Raw genomic sequence first — 20306 nt, 5'->3', positions numbered from 1 at the left:
CACATGGATCCCCATTCCGTCTCCTCCTGATGATTTCCCTTCCAAATCTGGTAGTGCCATTAGGGTGTTAGTCTAAAATAAGCCGTCTGATTTTGTCTGAGTAAAGTAAGGAGCAATTAGCGTCAAATACGTAATATTAAAGAAGAGAACACAAATTCTGAGAGGTCTGTCTCTCCATCCTTGGTTCTCAGTCACCAACTAGGCTATCTAAGCCAAGCCAATCTGATGGCAGCTGTGGGAGTCCTACTCCCAAGGAGCATAGTGAGAGTAGTCACCAGATTTTGGAACACCCAAGCTGAGCTCTTTCTACTGGCAAATCCTAAGCAAGGATTGGACACCAGCATGCTGCCCTCCTGATTCAAGGGCCAGAGTCAGGGGGCAGTGGGTAGCTGCCCTTTCCACTTCTACATGAAATAACTCTCAGTTCCATCAAGCCGCAGGACCGGCAGTGAGTAGACAGTTGGGCTTCAGCTTCTGCTGTGAGCACAGGATGTCTTTCAAAGGTTAAATAGCTGGTGGACTCAGTACTGAAGAGATGTGCATGTATGAGGCACACAGCTAGACACTTAATAGGTGTCTTCATTATGTATGGAAAATGTTACCTTCAAACAATAGCATTCTTTCTAAAAGCATATCACAACCTGAAATATATGCAGTGATGTTACTAATTTGCACTTTTAATTCCCAGTTAATAACTACTTTCTAAACATAGATGGCAGCAGTACAGTACTCCCTTTTTATGAAGATTGACATCTGTGAATACTGTCCTTGAGGCAAGCCATGTGTATGTGATTAGTTCATTGGTTATTGGCACAGTGTTAAAGAATTACACTGAATAAATGAACCGTTATTTTCCTTTTTTGCCTTTCTGATCTGTCTGTGTGACTGTGACTTGATCAGTGTTGAAGTCAGCACTTTTATTTTTCTTCTTTTTGAAGTAAAGGGCATTTTCATTAGGAATCCCACAGCTGACTGTGGGAAGATATCTGTTCCCTAGAAGAGTCATGTGAGATAAGCCCTTGCCGGAGTGAGTAGCCCAATTATGTTTGATTATCCATCACACATATAGCCTTACAATGGAGGTTGTTTTCAAGCTTCTTCTCCCACATTAGAAGCCCAAACCATGACCAGATCTGAACTTTCTGGGGCTGAGAAATAGTTGAGAGATGTAAGCAACAAAAATGCATCTCTCCATTTTTCCAACTGTTACTAATCACTGGCACAACTCCTGCCTTTGTGAGCAGATAACAAGGCAAGAAAAATGGGTGCCTGCTCCTGCCAAGGGGAGTCCTCAAGTTAGAGCCCTTGATTTGCACTGATTAGACAGCACTGTGAGCAATGTAAGCAATTTTCTCTGACACAGGTATGGAGGACAGGTTGCTTCTTTTGGGGTTAGTGCAGCCTAAAAGGAACTTCAGCAAAATCCCAGAGTATCACAGCAGAGGTCAGTCATTGTAAATAATACTGTCCTGGGTATTGAAAGAATCCCTGCTACAGATACTGTTTTTGATAACAACAGCAGAGAGGTGAAAAAGAAGCCAAATCTAAAACGTTTCAAAAATGAGCTCTTCCAGGTCCTAATTTTATTCAAAAAGAAGGCACTTTTGTTTAAACCCTGAAGACCCTTGCATTGAGAAGTGATTAACCTTAGTGCAATCAGCTATGTTATTGTCCACGTAAACATTTCACACTGAAGTTACATCCGAACATTTAATTTTCTGTTTCCCTTCTCATAATTTTTCATGATTTTCGTTCAGTGAATGTCAAAAACTGGGATCAGATATTCATGGGAAAAAAAAAGAAACACTGTTACAAGGGCAGGTTTGGCTTGGTCAAAGCAAATGCCATGGCAAATATTGATCCAGTTGAATCAGAGTTCTGTGGGCTCGAGAGGTGACCCAAAATACCTAGCTCTGAAGTAGCCATCCCCACCACTGACACTGGTAGCGGGGTGAGAAGGATCATGCTTTCACTGTTTGGATGGCCAGGAGCTATAAGCTTCTCAGGAAAGAATGTATAACAAGGCTTATGGTAAAACCATCAGCCTCCACTGCATTTATCAAAATGCTTTAACTAGAAGACTCTTCTGCACTAAGGCAGAGTTTGCTCCTCAAAGCAAAGATGTTTCACAAGTGTTAAATGTGCAGCACTGGTGGCTGCTGAGTGAAGTTGCCATTAAGGATGTTGAGCATTTTGGTTTGAAAATGAGAATTTACCTTGCTATTAGCAGTCCCTTGAGGTCTCATTTTTGTATCAGTGAATTGCCTGGTTTTGTACTCAGCAGCTCACATCCCTTCGTTTTTAAGTTCACCTGTTTTCTTTTATCTTGGAGTTACTAGTTTTATTACAAGGCTTATTTTTTTTCTCTTTCTTTCCTTTTCTTTTCCTCTCTTAGGGGATTGTTTATCACCATCCATGACAAAGGCCATATTGCAACAATGCTAAACTCTTGGCCCGAAGAAAATATTAAGGTATGTGGTATGTCTTCTGTGGACTGGGAAATTACAGGGAGTTTGGTGCAAAATGGGATATTTAGTGGAACTGCTTGGCATCATTTACCGAACTGGCTACTTAAAAGGACAAGCAAAGAATGTTTCCCTTCCTCAGAGAATTTTCATGCTGAACTTCAGCTTCAATTTCCAGTCAAGTTGGGAGTTCAGAGACTCTGTCATGATATGTATGTATGCAGTCAAGAACAACTTTTTCAGAGGTAGCAGGACCTTGGTCAATAAAAAAAAAAAGTGCATGATATTAAATTTGTACAGAATAGGGGCCCTAGTGAAAAAGTAAGACGTGTACTGAAAAACTGCGTGGCTAACTTGCACCAAAGCTCCTTAAGATATCTCTGTAACCAACATGCTTGTAGGACTCCTTCACACATCCAGTGAGTCATGAAGCATCAAGAACACTGGCAACTCTGCAAATCATGTTTGATACCCAGCAGCTGAAACTATTACTGAAGCCCCACCCAAAAGTGTTGAAGTGTTTTTCGCTAGAGCTCAGGGCTGGGCAAGTCCCTGGCATGACATAAAGTCAGCAGTTAAGACAGGTCTTGCCAGTCACCTCACCTTATTCTATCAGTTTTAAAGTATATGTTCCTGGGAATTTCCATGGCTATTGACAGAGTTTTGGTCCCCTATCAGTCATCTGCTTCGTCCAGGAACAAAGGTTTGGCAGCTGAGAAAATCTTGCAAGCATTTTCCATTTCTAAGGGGAAAATAAAAGGAAATTTAACATGTTTTCAGAAAAAGTGATCACATTCATATAAACTTGTGTTTGGAACCATGGAGAAGAGAGGCAGGCTAGGTATTTCATCCTTGCTCTGTCCAACAAACTCAGTATTTCCATTTGTTTCTAACTCGGGACTGTGAGCAGAACTCATTATGGCTAATAGATATGTTTTTGCAGATGGGAAAACTGGCACAGAAAGATTAGAGACTGTTGTTGAAACAGCCCCTCTGGCACCCAAAACAGACCATAGGAAGGGCAATGGTCCATGAAAGAGATTCAGACTATCTACTTTCCAGGTTTGCCAGACTACAAAGGCAGCTTATTTTAGCAGTATCGCTGTTATGGACCACAGGGTTCCCTGTGTCTTTGTGCACAGCCTCCTTCATGCCTGAACTGGTAGGCGCTTGAACACTCAAGATTTTGAGATAAGTAGGGAGGCACTTGGACTGCACCTAAGTCCCTGGAAGGACCGTTTTTTTTAAAGACTGAACAGCCCCACATTGGAACACCACCCACTAAAGACAGTGCAGAAACACCCAGAGATGCTGCCCACATTTTGGTCATTAGATTTGTCTCATTAGAGCTTCGTGGCAACAGTGTTTACTGTAGAAATGGGAAATCTGGGCCAAACTCTGTATCCTCTGCCTGGGAGGGCTGGAAGGGTGCTGGTGCTCTGCTTAGCTTAGCAAAGCCTCAGCCAAGCTCTAATGATCTGCATCTTCAACCCTACTGTCAAAGCTGGGCTTCCCTGAAAGAATCACAGTACCAGAAGCAGAACAAGTGAGAAGAAACTATTTCTGGTCATATTTCTGGGAATGTGGGGGTTTTGTGCCTCTTCCAGTATGGCTAATGAATCCTGACATGAAGAAATATTGGATAAAATGCTGGCCATCCTCAGCAGTGCCTTCCCCTGCCAATTTTCTCTCTGGTTCCTTAGCCTTGTACTCTTTTCTTCACAATGGCCCAGCTAAAGTAAAAGGAATGTAAAGAATCATACAGGATGTCATCCTGGCAGCTATGAATTCAAGCCACCTCAAAGTGAGGATGGTGTAGAAACATGTATTTTATTCCAAGACAAGTGTGCTGCTGTGCAAGCTACTGCACTGGCCTTCCATCCCGCCTTCTCTCCCTTTATTCCTACCTCCTTCTGTAGGATGCCTGCCCTAGTAGTGCACTCAGGATCTTGAATCCCCATCAGGATTACTGCTGTACAGGGCTGTTCAAAATCCTTCCTTGGAGCTCTTTCTGTCGGTTCACTCAGTGCAGAGTATTAGTTCATCCTGTAAAGGCTGACCTCGTGCAGTCAGTGCAGAGAACTGGGAATGCCAACAGCAGCACTTGCCTCTCTGCATTGCCCTGGCAGCTTGGAGACCCAGCATAGTGCTCTGGGTCACTCTGCTGGGCCACATGCCTCCTGCTAAGGCATTGCAAACCTGGACTGGTTAACTGGATACAGCCTGTGGTCCAGAGTCATCTCAGTTCATGTCAGCTGCCTGGGGACTTAGTGCCTAGTCTCATACTGCAAGTACTTCTGCAGTGCCCATGAAGAGGTAACTGAGCTTTTCAAAGAGAAGTAACCCATTCATCTGTTCCCAAAACAGCTGCTGGAGAGAGGAGGTGTTCTCTGGAGGTTTCTGTCTCTCCCCATCAGATGTCAAATAAGTTTAGAAACCATTTACATGGCTGGTGTAAACTGCACACCTAACCTTTGTACAATGACTTCATTGGAGTCATCAAGAAAATTTGTATCACAGATGGAAGTAGAAAGCAGGTTCCTAATTGTAAAGCCAGTAACCTCCTACCTTCAGGTAGATGGGTCTGCCCTGCTCAGACAGAGATTAATGTCCTGTTTGTTCTGATCTTATGAACATGAGCAAATAAAAACGTTACTTTAATGTGCTTGTGTACCAGGTGCTCACAGAAACTGCGCTCTTTTTTGGGGTGTTTTTCAAATCCAAAGAGCAACAAATAAATGTGAATCCAGTTTCCCCTCTGTTACAAACAGCATGTTTCCCATGCTGTATTTTCTGTTCTGGTTCATTTTTCAGTGTTGCTTTGAAGAGCTTTGGTAACTATAGAGTGCTGCAGCAAATCTCAGGCTGAAGAATTTTTCTCTCTCTAATCGATATCTGAGTGCTATTGAGAGGTTTTTAGGTGTGCCTGAGAACATTTATTTGTTTGGATGAAAGGGAATAAGTGCTCCAGAGAAGTATTTTGATTCATTAGAACTTACTTTTGTTTTAATATTCTCTGCATAGTTTGAATATTAGCTCCATCTAATTTCAGGATAAACCTGTAGCAGTGTATATGCTTGCTGCTTTCCCTATTCCCATTACTGCCTTTCAATCCCAGTTGCATCCTCTGGGTGTGGTAAAGAAGTGAGCGCACACCCAAAACCAGATGGAGCCCACCCAAAAAGAGACTTTCTCATTGCTAACACTTCACATTGACTCAGAAGGAAAAGAAAATAGGAAAATGTTCAAATATGTGTATAGTTTATGTTGAATAAGAAAGAACACTGAAATATGTTTCTTCCACACATGCAGTTCCTAAGCACATTTTTTTCTTCTAGAAAAAGAGATGAAAAAAATCAAAGCCAGATCTCATTTGTGATACTTGTAATACAGCTGGGGATGCACAAATAGCCATGCTGCTTGGGCTCTGCTACAGTGAATTGAAGTGTTGTCCAGCAGAGCTGCTGTTGTCCCACACTGTGAGCTGCTACCTGTCAACAACACTTTCTCTACCCCCAAAATGAGCAGCCCCCTGTTGCTAACAGCGAATTAACATGGTGTCATGGAGAAGGAGCAAATATCCATTGCACAATGCATCTGCAAAGTGGCATCAGTGTGGAAACAGTGGAGCTGGGTTTGCTTCTAGAGCCTTGGCAACCCCATACAACAGTCTCTTTTGATCCTCCTAGGCTATTGTGGTGACAGATGGAGAGAGGATTCTTGGTTTAGGAGACCTAGGAAGTTATGGCATGGGTATCCCAGTTGGAAAGCTGGCTTTGTACACAGCTTGTGGTGGAGTTCATCCACAACAATGTCTCCCTGTCCTGCTGGATGTTGGCACAGACAACGAGGTAAGACAATTTTTCATAAATCTGACATGGGGGGAGAAAGAATCAAGATTATTGCTTAACCAAGGCCAATTCCCTAAATGTGGAGACAAAGCTGGAGACATCCAAGATGAGATGATGGCTAGACTAGCACTGCAGGAAAGTGGGAAGGTTTAATTCCTGTTTGATGTATGAGAACCTTTTGTTCTTATGGGGAACTGAAATAAACACTAAATAGACTCATGGTCCCCTGGTGAGAAGACTCAGAGTGTTACCAGTTGGAGCTGAATGCTCAGCTCCACCTTTCAGCATGGCAAGGTGAGTTGACAGGCTTCATATAGGAAGTCCCAGAATTATTCTTCCTCTGTTAGTTGTGAGTAAACAGGCAGATATTCATGTCTGTGTAGAGATGACTATATTCCAGAAATGGATAATCTCTGGTGAGTGGTTTGGGAATGATTAATGTCACTGTTTTTTAGACTGCACATGTTACTGCACATGATAACCAGGCAAGAGGATTCCATCTGTTTGCAGATTTTTGCCTTATGACTCTGGCTCAGAAAGGCCAAAGTGAAACGTTTCAGCAATGCCAGAATGGACATCTGTGAGGATGTCTTTTTAAAATTAATATCCTATAGCTATTTGTGATGGCCTGGGTTTGTCCATTTTTGTAAAATGTACTTGTGCTTCGCATGACCCCATGTAAACCAAACACACATTTCTTGAGGGAAATAACAAATCTCAGGTGTAAGAGCTTTGAGTTTGTGTATGAAGATGAATTAGTGCTGACATTTTCAGACATGCTGATGCTCACTGGACAGCTAGATCTTCTGCACCTCTTTCAGTCCTGCCCCAAGTCTCTCACGCTGGACACTTGAAAAGAATGAAAGAACGCAAAAGCAGTGCCCATAGATGACATCTGAGAATCTCAATTACCTCTTCGGTCTCTGGTCCCAGGATTATGTTACCCTTTAGTATAGCAGCCTGTCATGGACTTTTGGAATACAGGGTGTGCTCATCTCAGTCTGATTCATGGTCTCTCCTGAAAAGGGAGAATTCTGAGTTTGGACCCACTGAGGCTAAAGGAGGAATTAAGTCTCTGTCTCTCACTTCTTGCAGTCTCCAGTCAATGGAGCATTGTACTTGCCCTTGGATCCTTCATCTCTTCCTTCTCCTCCATGCTGATCTGCACACCACCAGTGCTTTGAGCCTCCCAGCTGGAGTTTCCCCCCCAGAGGGACCTGGGTGAAAGTGCTTCCCTTCCATGGCAAGCTTCTGATTGTGCACATCCATCTATCTCAGCAGCCAGGTGACACTAAAATCCAAAGTGGCACCATGATTTGATGGCATCTCCAAGGGTCAGATGGCATCAGAAAAAGGGACTTAGAGAATCAGTCTTGGACCCTTTTTTTTCTGCCCAAGATTAGATGTAATTTATGTGTTCAGGAACTTCTCTGTGAAGGCAATTTCCTCATCTGGGGTAAAGATATAGAAGCTGCTGTTTTCCAGCAATATAAACAATGTATTTCCTCACAATATAAATAATTTTTTTGCTTATTTATTTAATGATAATATTAATGCTTCTCATGTGCATTAACTGAACCCTAAGCACATCCTAGGAGCATCCTTCCCCCAAGTAAACTCATTTATCAGTGCATAAATAAGATCCCTCTTATAGGCACTCATCCTGTTCATCTCTGCCTATTAATACCTGGTGAGCCAAGGGTGACTATGTTGCTAACACGTGAACCTCAGGTAGAATGCAGTAAATATAGCAGTTGTATTATATTTTTAGCATCAGTTGCCAGCTTGTCTTTCTGGCAGTCCATAATACCTTGTATATGCTTTCAGCAAATCAAGTCTTTTTTCAGAGCTTAGCATTTCTCAGCTTGTCTGTGGCAGAATTTTGTACTCCATGAACAGGCCCCAGAGCACCTGGTGCTGTAGGAGCAATCAGTGAAGTAACGCAAATGGGTCTCCTTTCTGTTTCGTGGCCCTGAAGAGCCCAAATGAATCAAACTCAGAAGAAAACCTCTTTCATCTTTCCTTCTAAGGGAAAACAGCTGTGGCTGTAAAAACAGATCTGATATTAGCATAGCTGCCAATATTTAGGGCCATATGGCTGCAGGACAATAGGTTTGAGATGGCTCATCTCCCCCTCATGTGGATGGTTCAGTTCCTGAAATTGGATGGGAAGTAAAGTTCCTTTGAAGTTACTCACAGAGGTGTTGGCCCACCTGTCTCCTTCCAGCATTTGTCCTGTAATTTCCCCCCAAATATATGCTATTTCCATGCTGATCCAGTCCTTTTTAGGTGCCTTATGGATGCTGACTCAACACCTGCTGGATTGGTTGGAGGAGTGGCCTGATTTTATGTTCCTATTGGGAACCAAAATTTAAATTAATCTGTTGTATGAAAAGACCTTCACTTTACTCCTGCCAGATAACCAAGGAGAGTGCTAGGCAGGTGCAGGTCTTGGGAACATTTTGGCATCTATCTGATCACTGATTCTGGTGAACTCGGTGCTGTCACCTAAAAGGCTTAAATGACACGTCAGTTCAAGTTACATCAGGTAGTCTTCATTGCACAAAGCACTGTTTATGGTCAACAGCTGTCCTGGTAACCTCAGTGCAAAATTGAGAACTGAATGCACAGTAAACACTCCCCACACAAGGTCAGTTTTAGTCACTAGGAGTGAGGCACCTTGGCAGAGAGCCTTTGGTAGAGCTGTTCTAGGGATGCAGAGCTCCATTTCCTATGGCAGTCAAGTGTTGCATCCCTCTGACTTTATTTATGCTAAAAGAAAGTCTGTAGCTTCCTACGGAAGCACTTTCTGCTTGGAAAGAGATGTGCGAGCTGGCCTTCACTGCATAGTAAGTAAAATTAATATGACCACATCAGACAAACTATTTTGGTAGGCTGGGACATAAATCTCCATCCATCCACAGAAGAGAAGATGTCAACAGAATTGCTTTGTGTCCTAGGCTCTCCTGAATGATCCACTGTATATTGGACTGAAACACAAGAGGGTTCGTGGGAAACAGTACGACGAACTGATTGATGAGTTTATGCAGGCAGTTACCGACAAGTAAGTGGGGTTATGTACATGGCTCCTCTGGGCTGCTTCCATTTAAGAACAAATGTTGCAACTCCTGAAATAAACATTAGTATAATTGATCATCCAAGCAAAGGAAGGTCATTTCACAAGTCTCCTGGGTGGTCTGCAAATGACTCTTTGTGCTTGAGCACTCCGTGTCAAAAATATTTGTCTCCAGAGAACTGAAATGGGACTGACTATTTATAAGCATTTCCTATCCACATAGGCCAGAGGTGTCAAACATATGTCCTGTGGGCTGTATCTGGCCTCCATCATGCATTTATGAACCTCATTCAGCAGAGTCAGAACCTAAACTTTGGTTTGTTTACACTTTATAAAGGAAGTTTCTAGCTCTCGCCATTGTGAAGGAAATCATCTAAATGGAAATGGCATCTTCCTTCACACGGTGTGGAGTCTGCAGACTGTCTCTCTATGGCTTTGTCAAAAACAGGAACTCTCCTGCTGGCATTTAAGTCTGTGGAGTGAGAAGGCCAGGATTATAAGCACTGTCCTTTTAAGGGTGGGACAAACCAGCTGCGTACTTCCATTCATACTCACTAACTGGGATAGAGGGTCTCTGATGTACCAGGCAGTTTAATATGGGAAGAGCAGAACCTCCACCTCAGCCCTGTGCACCTCTCTCTGAAAAATAAAAGAAACTGTATTAAAATCTCCATGACTATCTGGAGAGATTATCATAAGAAGGAAAGTGAGGGCAATTGTTAATGAAAAAATACTCATATTTGGAAAGTCCAAGCTCCTAAGCAGGCTTTTCTTGCCTTTCCTAAAGCTGCAGATGATACTGATAAGGAGCAGCAGAGAGCTGCAGTCTCTGCCTGATTGCCAAGCTGCTCTCTGTCTTTTCTTCTCAGCGAAGGAGCTATGTTTGATTCTCCCTCTGTGTCTCCAGCCAGCCGTGTGTGTGTGTGTGTGTGTGTGTGTGTTCCTGCACAAATGGGAGGGAGTGGGTGGTACATGTGTCATAAACTTGCAGCTCCCCCTGTCTCCCTTGAGGTAGGAGGCACCCTGACCAGTGTCTGACACAGCACCTACCCATCCACTGAGAAGGGTGTATTTACACACAGTGAGACTGCCCAGCTGGCTGTGGGTGGAAGAAATAGGGGCAGAAATGCAGAGGACCATTCAGTCACAGCTGAACCTTCTTTATAGTTGATAAAGAAGCTTGACTGAAATGTAATTTGATCACATTGTAATGTTGTGTTAGATGGCACCAAAGGCATCACTTTGTGCATTAACTAGTGGGAAGAAATACCTGGAGGCTAGAAAGCTGGTAAAACACAACTAGGAAATCACAACAGACAAGTAGAAAATATTTAAGAGTCATCAGGGTTGATTTGTGGGGGTTTTGTTTATTTTGATTGTAGTCAATAATTAATCCTTCAGGGAAACCCTATCCTGTTTTCTTCTGGCCAGAAGACCATGGGGGTATTGCAGTGTTGGTGTTGATGATAGAATGGGAACAATAGAATGAGAATGCAGATGATGGTCTCAGCCATTATAAATTTGGCTCTGAGATTTATGCTTGTGGTGTTAAATGCAAAGCTCATTGCACTCACTAAAGAAAGTTTTCCTTTTCTGTGCTTGCTGTTGGAGAGGAAGGATTGGCTATTATTTTCCTGTGTTTACATGAGCTAATCTCCACACTGAAGGGAGAAGACCATGAAACAATAAACTCTTATCTTGGGAGGCAGTGAAGTCATGTCTAATGCTTTCATCCAAGTATTGGTAATCAAGTTCCTGGGGCCTCTGTCCCAGCTTTTCTATTTCCCTTAACCAGGATGAATTCCTTGAACACAGTAAGCCCCCTGAAAGTTCTCAGCAAAGTGGGGCTGGGAAATTCTACTTTGCACTTCTCCATTCGCATCTGTAAAATATTTGGAGATCCTAGAGCAAAAGGAGCCATTACCCTATATTATCATCCTGACCACCAGCATACTTTAAAGCACTGTTGGGGCATGATCCTTATGCACTCTGGGCAAACTCATATGAAACAGGTTCATTCTGTTTCAAATTTCCACTGGAATTATTGGATTCAACCCAGTAGGAGCTCTCGCTTCTGTTACAAAAGGAAGCAGAAATTGTTCAGAAGGTCAAGAACATGCTGCTCTATTGTAGCCTGCTTCCACTTTTGAGGCAACCAGTGAGTATGAGCTGCTGCAATCTCTTATGCAAGCCTGTAATGTCACATGCAAATTCAGTTACTTGGGGAGGAACCTTTCGGGTTGCCACAAATCCCTTGCAATTTGGGGGTTTCCTTTTCATCTTGATATTCATGCAGAAATTCTGTCTGCTTCCTGAGAGTACTTCTCATGGAAACCATTTGTCAGTTGCTCTGCAGGAGTACCTCCCACCCTGTCAAATCACTGCTGGCTCAAGGGACATTTGTCACTGAAGTGGAATGTGTCAGAACCCACAAAAAAGCCAGGGGAGTGAAGATTTAATCTTCTAATGGAATAATAATATCAAACAGATGTCAAATTTCTGCTGCTGGAGACCCATAGAGTGAGTAGAAAGGACTCCCAGTCTCATAATGCCCACCTAGTAATTAAATGAGGAGTGTGCCAGAGGCTTCAGAGTTAGCAGTTCCAATATTTTCAAATAAAGTGTGGGCACCCTGGGCAATTTTAGAAAGAAAAGCCCTTTCTGAAACAGCTGGATAAATTTCTGTGTTTTCTTGCTGCCTAAACCTCCATTCATTACTCTTTCACCTAAAATATGTGAAATGATTAAGCTCTTTAACAACAGCTCTAAGCTATGCCTTTTGCTCCTCTTGGGAAGCAACTACGAGCAAAATTTGGCCTGTTGAGCCTACCTGTGTCTGAATGAAGCAGCCTGACAAATTGCTGTTTTCTCACAGTGAGCAGCAATATGCTTCACATGGGAAAATGCACTGCTTCAGTTTTCCCTCTGCTCAGTTACTGTGGCAAAGGACAAGTCAGCCTTGCTCTTAACTTGGTACATTTCTTTAGGCTGAAATAAGTGTTCACCTAAAGTGTCCAAGGATCATAACTGGAATAAACCCCAGAATTTCTGGGCCTTGAATATCTGATCAAATTAACCCTTCTGTAGCTTTCATCAGGCAGCTGCAATATAGCTTGGTGGCTCTGAGGGGCCAGACGTGTCAATGGATGGTCCCAGAACTCCAGCCTTCATTTTGAGCTCTGGCCTCAGTCACTGGGTGGCAGATGGGGAACATGCAGCCTGAGACTCTACAAGATGCAGTTCCCCACGCCAGCAAACCGTGTCGCAAAAGCCTCATTAACCTGTCATAACTTCACTCCCCTTTCCTTTCCCATCAGTGCTTATTAACAGAGTGACCAAGGGAACAAGCTTTCTGTCAGCCTGTGCCATGAGGCAGAGCACAGAAGGCATCAGGAGATCAAGTGTTCCATTTCTCAGATGGGAAAAGAAAGGAAGTACCTCTGCTGAGTTTATTTTTACTTGTGTATGTTTCAGACGTGATTTCTCTTTGCCTAATGCCTTCCCAGTAGTTCTACCCACAAACATATCAAGTCAGGTCTCATGTGCTCTCCAACAATCAGAACCTTTTTGAAAAGAAGCCACCTCTGTTTCAGCAGTTCTCCAGGGTCATGGATCACAAATTCACCAGCACCTTTCAGAAACGAAATCACCAGTACAGGTGCCCCCATGTTATTTCTTCACATGCTCTGGTTAACTTGGCTAATTGATCCTGAAATATTAGACTTAAGCTTCTAGGCACCAGTTTCTAGGCACTGATGGGCTTCAACAAAGCCCTTGCATATACTGCTAACACCCAAAGTCACTCCCTAGCATCTGTGTGTCTGTTAGGAGGCCTGCGCACCATCACTAGTGCCCTGGCACTGGTCATGCAGGCCAGCTCCAGCCCTCATGGAATACAAGGTGGATATTCTCCTTGCTTATCTACCCCAGTTACCATGGCCAGAGGGACTCTGACACCATTCATGAGGAAGAAGTGATGGTAATGGGAAAAGCCACCCCAGCTGTCCATTGTCCTGGTTTGATGTGGGATAAGATCATCAGCCAGCATCTGTAATCTGCTTTAAGACACTGGATCATATTCTAAGTCAAGGAACAATATTTAGGTTTCATTAGCTTGATTTTCTGCTACTGAGGAATGACTGAGCTCCAGATGTGTTGCTAGGGATCACCGTGGCTTTTATTACCTTGAGTTCAAATCCTTTGGGGTAACGCAGTCACAAAGCCCTCTGCTCTAGGCTTTCTGTCTGGGCTTTTCCACCTACGCCAGATTTATCCCAGCAGTTTCAGAAAGATGCAGCTGGAGAGGCTCTGTTTGTGCAGAAGGCACAGGGTGAGGCTCCGTTCCTTGTTGTGTGCCAGAGGGTAGCTCTGAGGGTCAGCACTGATATGGTTGCACCTCCTGCTCTTGCTCTGCTCCTGAGAAACGTTGTAGCTCCAGCTGTAGTCCTTTCTCAGGTGAACTGCAAGCAGGATGATATCATTTTGCATAAAAACACTAGAATGTGTTTCTAGTGGCTAATAAGGATGATATCATTTTGCATAAAAACACTAGAATGGCCATAGCAGCCATTAGTGCTGGTCTTAGTGCTTGAAAGTCATGAGATAGGATGTGCAAAATAGTAGTTTGAAGTTTTTTCCTTCTGTAAAGAATATAATGAAAGTTGACTATGAACTTCCAAGATTTTTTTCCCCAAGAACTTTGTTATTGATGTTAATTTCATCCTGCCCCTTATTCTGTTTCTAACAGTAGCTCATAGCAGATGCCCTGGCATATGGCTAAGAACAGCAATCCTTAGCACATCCCCTAGTTTCCAAAAACGTACAGTTCTGGGATTTCCTGATATCTCTGTGCTTCAAGGGGCACTTTTATTGACGTGGCACTCACTGAATCCACAGCAGACTCTGTGCCTCAGAACATGCTGGCTACATTTATGTTGGCAGAAACCCAGTGAGACTTCTGCCCAATGCTAGAAATTGTCTGTAGCCTAAGACGATGGTGAGGCAGGCAGCAGGTCCTGTTGGGCTTGTGATGCAGCTCCCTAGCATGGGATTTCTAAACCCAGGACCAGAGTTCTTAAGTTTGTATTGGCTCTAAGGTCTCCCTGGAGCCTTCTATTCTCCAGGCTGACCAACTCCAGCTCTCTCAGCCTGTCTTCAATAGGAGAGATGCTCCAGGCCTTTGATCATCTCCATAGCCTCTTCTGGACACGCTCCAACAGGTCCACATCTTTCTTGTGCTGGGACCCCAGAGCTGGATGCAGCACTGCAGGTGGGGTCTCACCAGAGCAGAGCAGAGGGGCAGAATCCCCTCCCTGGCCCTGCTGCCCACACTGCTTTGGATGCAGCCCAGGACACGGTCAGATTTCTGGGCTGGGAGCACACGCTGTTGGCTCAGTTCTCTGTCCAGCAATACCCCAAGTCCTTCTTCACAGGGCTGCTCTCAGCTGGCCTCTTGAGGAGGTGCCTGACCAAACTGACCCCTAGCCTGTGGCCAGGAATTGTGTGGCAGAGTACTGCTGGTCTGACCAGAAGCCTGACAAGTATCCTAGTAACAATTTAATGGTAAAATTGGCCTCAGGACACCCGACAGACTCAGGTTCTAGTCTTGTTTTACTTGCTTGAGTGGATTTCGGTTTTCCAACACTAAATGCTGATCACTTGCCAAGAATGATATTTTTCTGATGATGGCCTTCTTTACACAAAATTTAGTTTTTCTTGGAAATCAGAACTGGTTGCTGGTGTTTCAAGCAGCAATAAGAAGATGACAAGGGCAAGGACAATTTGTTTCTTCTCTGTCTGGTTTTATCTAAGACTCTGAAAAGGAGTTGCAGCTCCTCAAAGCAGATTCCTTGCATCATGAATGGCTGAAAGCAGTGCTATCAAGTTAAATTCAGACAAGGATTGGAACTTCCTTCTTGTGATTCTTTCTGTGAAGGAACTGGATCTTCTTGCAAATACATTTTTTTTCATGCATGCAGGAATGTATTATACTCCCTTCTCATTGTCAAAAAAATGCCCTTTTGATACTGGTCAGCAAAGGCGCTGCACAGGTCCTCAGGCCACCCTTGAAGTTCTGACTTGGGCAGTTCTGGTCAGATGCTTCTCAAATAGTAACTGCTGCCTCATGAATTTTTTCCTGTCTGACCTCATGGCTTATAATGAGTCTGGATGAACTTAAAGAGGTACATACAAGTGAGGATGAAAGAAACAAATTGCATAATGAGATTGTTTAGGCAACTGAGAAGTCTCTTGAATAAAGAATCTAAAAGCAATGTCATCAGGAAAGCGTCTGCTTCCTTTTCTGGGATTCATGCTCTTTTGTTCCACATTTTTGTTCCACCACTTGTTCCACGTGCTCATCCAAGGGAAATGTGTATCATTCTCTGCAGGGGATACAGACTTTGCTAAGACCATCTTTTATCTTAGCACAGCCCAGGTATAGGTGCAGGTATAGGTGGGTAGTAACAGTACCAGAACAATACAGCGATAAACAAAACATTAATCCTATGTTTGTGTGTTTTCCAGGAAATTGGATTGTTTCTTAATAAATATTTTTAGGTGATAGTTTTTATAACAGGATTGTAATATTATATGTGTTTAGCTCCTAGAGTCATCCTTCATTAGGGTGACAGTTTGTACTGTTATTTTAAACAATAGTACATTGTTTTATTGAAAGTACTGTTTGTACAAGATTTGCTGGGCAAGGGCTGGAGATTGGACTAAAATGAGTGTATGGGACCATTTTATAAAGTATTTCCCAGTGAGGCTATTTTCACAGGAAGATTTTTGCAAGGTATGAGAGCCAGAATTTGGGTCATAATTATTTATGGCACAAACCCACGAAATAAGCAAATTAATGAGACGGCAATATCATCTTTGCCTGAAAGACTGGTGAATCTTTTTGGATGAGGAGGAACTGACAAAGTGTATCTTTTTGTTTCCAATTCTATAAAATGTGTAAATTAATTCCAGAGGTGGCAGAGAACAGTATTCCCCAGATGGTGGTCTGGCAGCCAACAGGAGACATGGTGACAGTATTAAATCATGACTCTTTTAGTGTAACCAGTTACAGGTTTCAGCATGTCTGAATTCTTTCAAAAACGCCTCTCTCCAAGCACCCTTTTTGACAGCCTACAAATATAAGTATGACTCATGCTGAGGGGAAAGCTCCAGTTCCACAAGGAGACACAGAACTGCAGAGATCCCACAAAATGCACACTGCAACGTGCCCAAGAGGAATGGCAACACCTTGAACCCAAAATCATTCAAAAAATATAACCTTCCCTTTTTTGTAAGGGAGAGAAAGAACTGAGAAATGGAAGAAACCACACTGGACCATGGCACTTGCTCAGTTTCAATGTACCTTGTCAGTCTGAAATCCTGAGAGTTTACATTTGAGCTTTTAGATAAAGGCAGTCAGATCCTGGCTGTTTAACTACTTGTGTCCTAGATGCCAAGAAGATGACAGAATGCTCTAGAGAAGGTGAGTCATTGACAGTCGGGATGAGATTGCTTGAGAGAGCCAACCTTAGCTGGCCATGCCTTTCCTGGTCTGGAAAACATTCAGTCCTGATGTGACCTGCTGATCTGCTTCCAAATCTCCTTCAGGCTCTCAGCTGAAAGTTAAGAGATGAGTCACATGGATTGGTGAAAGAATCTGTGAGAACTGACAACAAGCCAAGCAGACTGACCTCAGGAGTCTCTTCCTATCACAGCAGTTTGCAAGATCTCTCTGCAGGGCCAGCATCAATTCTAGCTGCAAATTTTAGAATATTTAAATGTCTTGGAAGGGATCTTCAGAAATCCTTGTTCGAATACTCACTTTACAATCACTTTTTCTATTAAAAGGCATCCTGCACCTACAGACAGCAAGTATGCGAGTGCTAACTGGGACTGCATTCTTATCAGATGTCACATATTAAACAGAACAGAAGGTTCAACAAAAGCATACCTCATTAAAAATGATTCCTCCAAAGGAATTCATTAATTTTGGTTTCTTAGTGGGAAATACAATGTTTCCAATTAAACACAGTTTTGCAAAATCAGTTTTGTCAAAATCCAGTTTTCGTTTTAAAACATTATGATGGGGGAAGACTGGCCAGTATAATTCACTTCATCCTCAAGTATTTCTGTGTTTGCTGACAGGGGACCACTTAAATACAATGCGCAAGGGATGCAGCAGGGCAATGTCTGCAGACATCAACAAAGAAATTGCAAACATTGAAGGGCAGCATAGTATTGCAGTGAAAGGGTGATAAGCCAGTGACCTAAAGTGTATGACGTATATTTAAGATCTTCCCAAACAGATCGTCCCAACTGTGATAATTCAATAATATTAGATTATCTCTGCTAATTTAGGTGTCTAAAGTTAGATACCTAAATTTAGGTTGATCATCTTAGTGTGCCTTCACAGACACTGTGAAGAAAGAGGCATCTCCAGAGATGTTATCTACTTCCATTTTTCACTTAGACTAGTTGAAAGAAATTGCTACTGGATATGTCCTTTCTCTCCATGGTCTGAGAGGGCAGTCAGAGTTGTCCAGCTGGGCAATACACAGCTGGGCATTACACAACCAACTTTTAGATATGTAAAGGTAGTGGAAGAAATCCCATTCTGCACTGCATTTTATTGGCTGGATTCCAATACATGTAGCAACTCTAGGGACACCTTTTCCCTTTGCAGTACCAAGTATTCTCCACCTTCTTACCTGAGCTGCACTTTTTCTTAGCATTGTTGTATATTAAAGAACTTCTGTGCTCCAGTCCCAAGTTGGCTACACTTTACTTTTGGATGCTACCCAAACATTCTTTGTAGAGCGCTCTTAATTCCTTTGGGATGAAAGGAATTACACAAATACTGAGATGCTGTGCTGTGGGGGAAGGACAGTAAAACTGACTCATCATGTTGATACTCACAAAGATGTTACTGCACATGGCCCCAGCAGCTAGTTTGTTCGAACTCCTTGCTAAGTTTATCTTTAGTCTGCTCTGGTCACCCTAGGATGGAGCATTGCATGCAGCTGCCAAAGTACTGCTAGGAAAGAGCAGCAAGATCAACTGGTAGATTTCTAAGACAACTCAGTAAGTCAGCTGCCTAGTTGTGTTTAATTTCAGTGACTTTGGGTAGCACAAGCTCTTTAAATTTCTCTCAAAACTTCATTAAGCTGAGTAGCCCTTGAGGACTAAGATCATCATCTGGGGTTCCCATCTTTAACTGCGAGTCTGAAATACTTGGTTCTTTCATTTAAAGCACCCAGTCATCGGGTCTTACCATGACCAATTTGTGGTCTTTATAAATGAAAACTTTAGTTTTCACATTATGCAAGGGCTCACATAAGCTCAAAAATGGAGTTCATACTTTAAAAAGCTCAGTGGACATATTGCTGTGAAAAAGAAAATAATCTCCAAAAAACACCTTAATGAGAAGAGCTTGCACTGCAACACTGTCCTGTCATACTGAGGGGCAGAAAGAGAAGTGTTTATGGACCACCATACTTCTCTCATTCTCTGCTTAATAAACAGGGATCAAAGACAAAAATAGAAGTTACTTGTGCACTGTCCCATGCTGCAGACCACAAATGTGAAGTGAGGAAAGAATTCACAGAGCTGGTCACACATACATTAATGCTGGCTGAGATCATTGATTTTGTTAAGCAAGTCAGTAATGTTACTTCCTCAGTGATACCAATAAATAAGACTGGTGTTAGAGAAATAGCTTCTATAGCAACTGAAGTTGCATAAAGATTTGCTCATTATTTGCTGTGAGATATTAGCAGATGTTCTGGATGCTGTGTCATCTCCCTCTTAGCCATGTTTTCCTTACACATTCAAATGATGAATAAGAGGAACATCCATTAGTAAACTGATCTTCAACCAGACCGGGTTTCTCACAGCCCCATCTACCCTTACCCTGAATGTTACCAGGGATGAGGCATCCACTACCTCTCTGGACAGCCTGTGTCAGTCTTTAACCACCCTCACTGTAAAATTTTTTTCCTTATATTTAGTTTGAATTTACCCTCTTTTAGTTTAAAACCATTAAAGTAAATGTTTGGTTTAATGTCCTGTTGCTACAGGCCTTACTAGAAACTCTGTCCCCATTGTGGTCTTTTTCTAAATGCAAACACAGAGAATGGGAAGCAAGTGTTAGAGCCAACCCTTGTCCTTTTTGAAACCAGGGGGATTATCAAGCAAGAGATTCTCATGATGGAAAAACAAAGGAGCACAATGCATGTGCTTATTATTGTCTTCTTACTGACAGATATACTTGAAATGGAAAAAAATAATAATAAAAAATTCAAGGCCCTTCTAGGAGAGCCTGACTGCCCACACTGTGAGTGCCATGAAAAGACCTTTTCATGACAGGAGCCGCAGTTCTCAAATGGAGCATGTTTTATCCAGTATCAATTTCTAGGCTAAAGCAGGGGTGTTCTACCTCAGATTTCAGTGGCAAAGGAGGAAAGGCGGAATAGAAGATATGTAAGGTGATGCTACCTCTAACAAAGCGCAGCTATTTAGAGCCCCTTCACCTGCCTGCAGCCCAGAGGTTGCTGATTGTTGCATTACTCATTCTCTGAGTTTCTCTCACTGCCCTATCACATTTATGTGTGAGAAACGAGTACTCGTGGCCCTTTTAGGTTTTATTTGCAAAGCTTTAATGCAGCCTAGAGTCATACAAACTGCTGACTGTGTATACATATGGACCAGTCTGAATATTACCCAATTTATAAACTGCACGTTTGTCCTTGAAATAGTTGGAAATTACTGGACAGTTATGGAAAGTTTGCAATTATTTCCTGCCATTTCACTCTACAGGTCACTAGCTGTCATTGCATGCTGGTTTCCTGCTAAACATCTCAGCGGAGAAAAACATTTTCAAAGCACAGAAATGTGGCTGTGAAATCACACCATGAA

The 20306-nt window shown here is 42.7% G+C and overlaps 1 protein-coding gene across 2 annotated transcripts in view; it reads left to right on the top strand.

The window, feature by feature from the left end:
• The window catches only part of ME3 (malic enzyme 3), a 110945-nt gene that overhangs the window by 72879 nt on the left and 17760 nt on the right, over positions 1-20306 (top strand). For both annotated transcript variants that reach the window (XM_008634930.2, XM_017735902.1), the window contains exons 4-6: positions 2396-2471; positions 6155-6316; positions 9277-9380. In XM_008634930.2, coding sequence (XP_008633152.2) covers positions 2396-2471; positions 6155-6316; positions 9277-9380 — 342 coding nt within the window. The remainder of the gene's footprint in view (positions 1-2395; positions 2472-6154; positions 6317-9276; positions 9381-20306) is intronic.

The sequence above is a fragment of the Corvus brachyrhynchos genome, unplaced genomic scaffold (genome assembly GCF_000691975.1).
Source record: "Corvus brachyrhynchos isolate BGI_N302 unplaced genomic scaffold, ASM69197v1 scaffold44, whole genome shotgun sequence".
In the NCBI taxonomy this organism is placed as follows: Eukaryota; Metazoa; Chordata; class Aves; order Passeriformes; family Corvidae; genus Corvus; species Corvus brachyrhynchos.
This window is presented reverse-complemented; position numbering and strand designations above follow the sequence as displayed.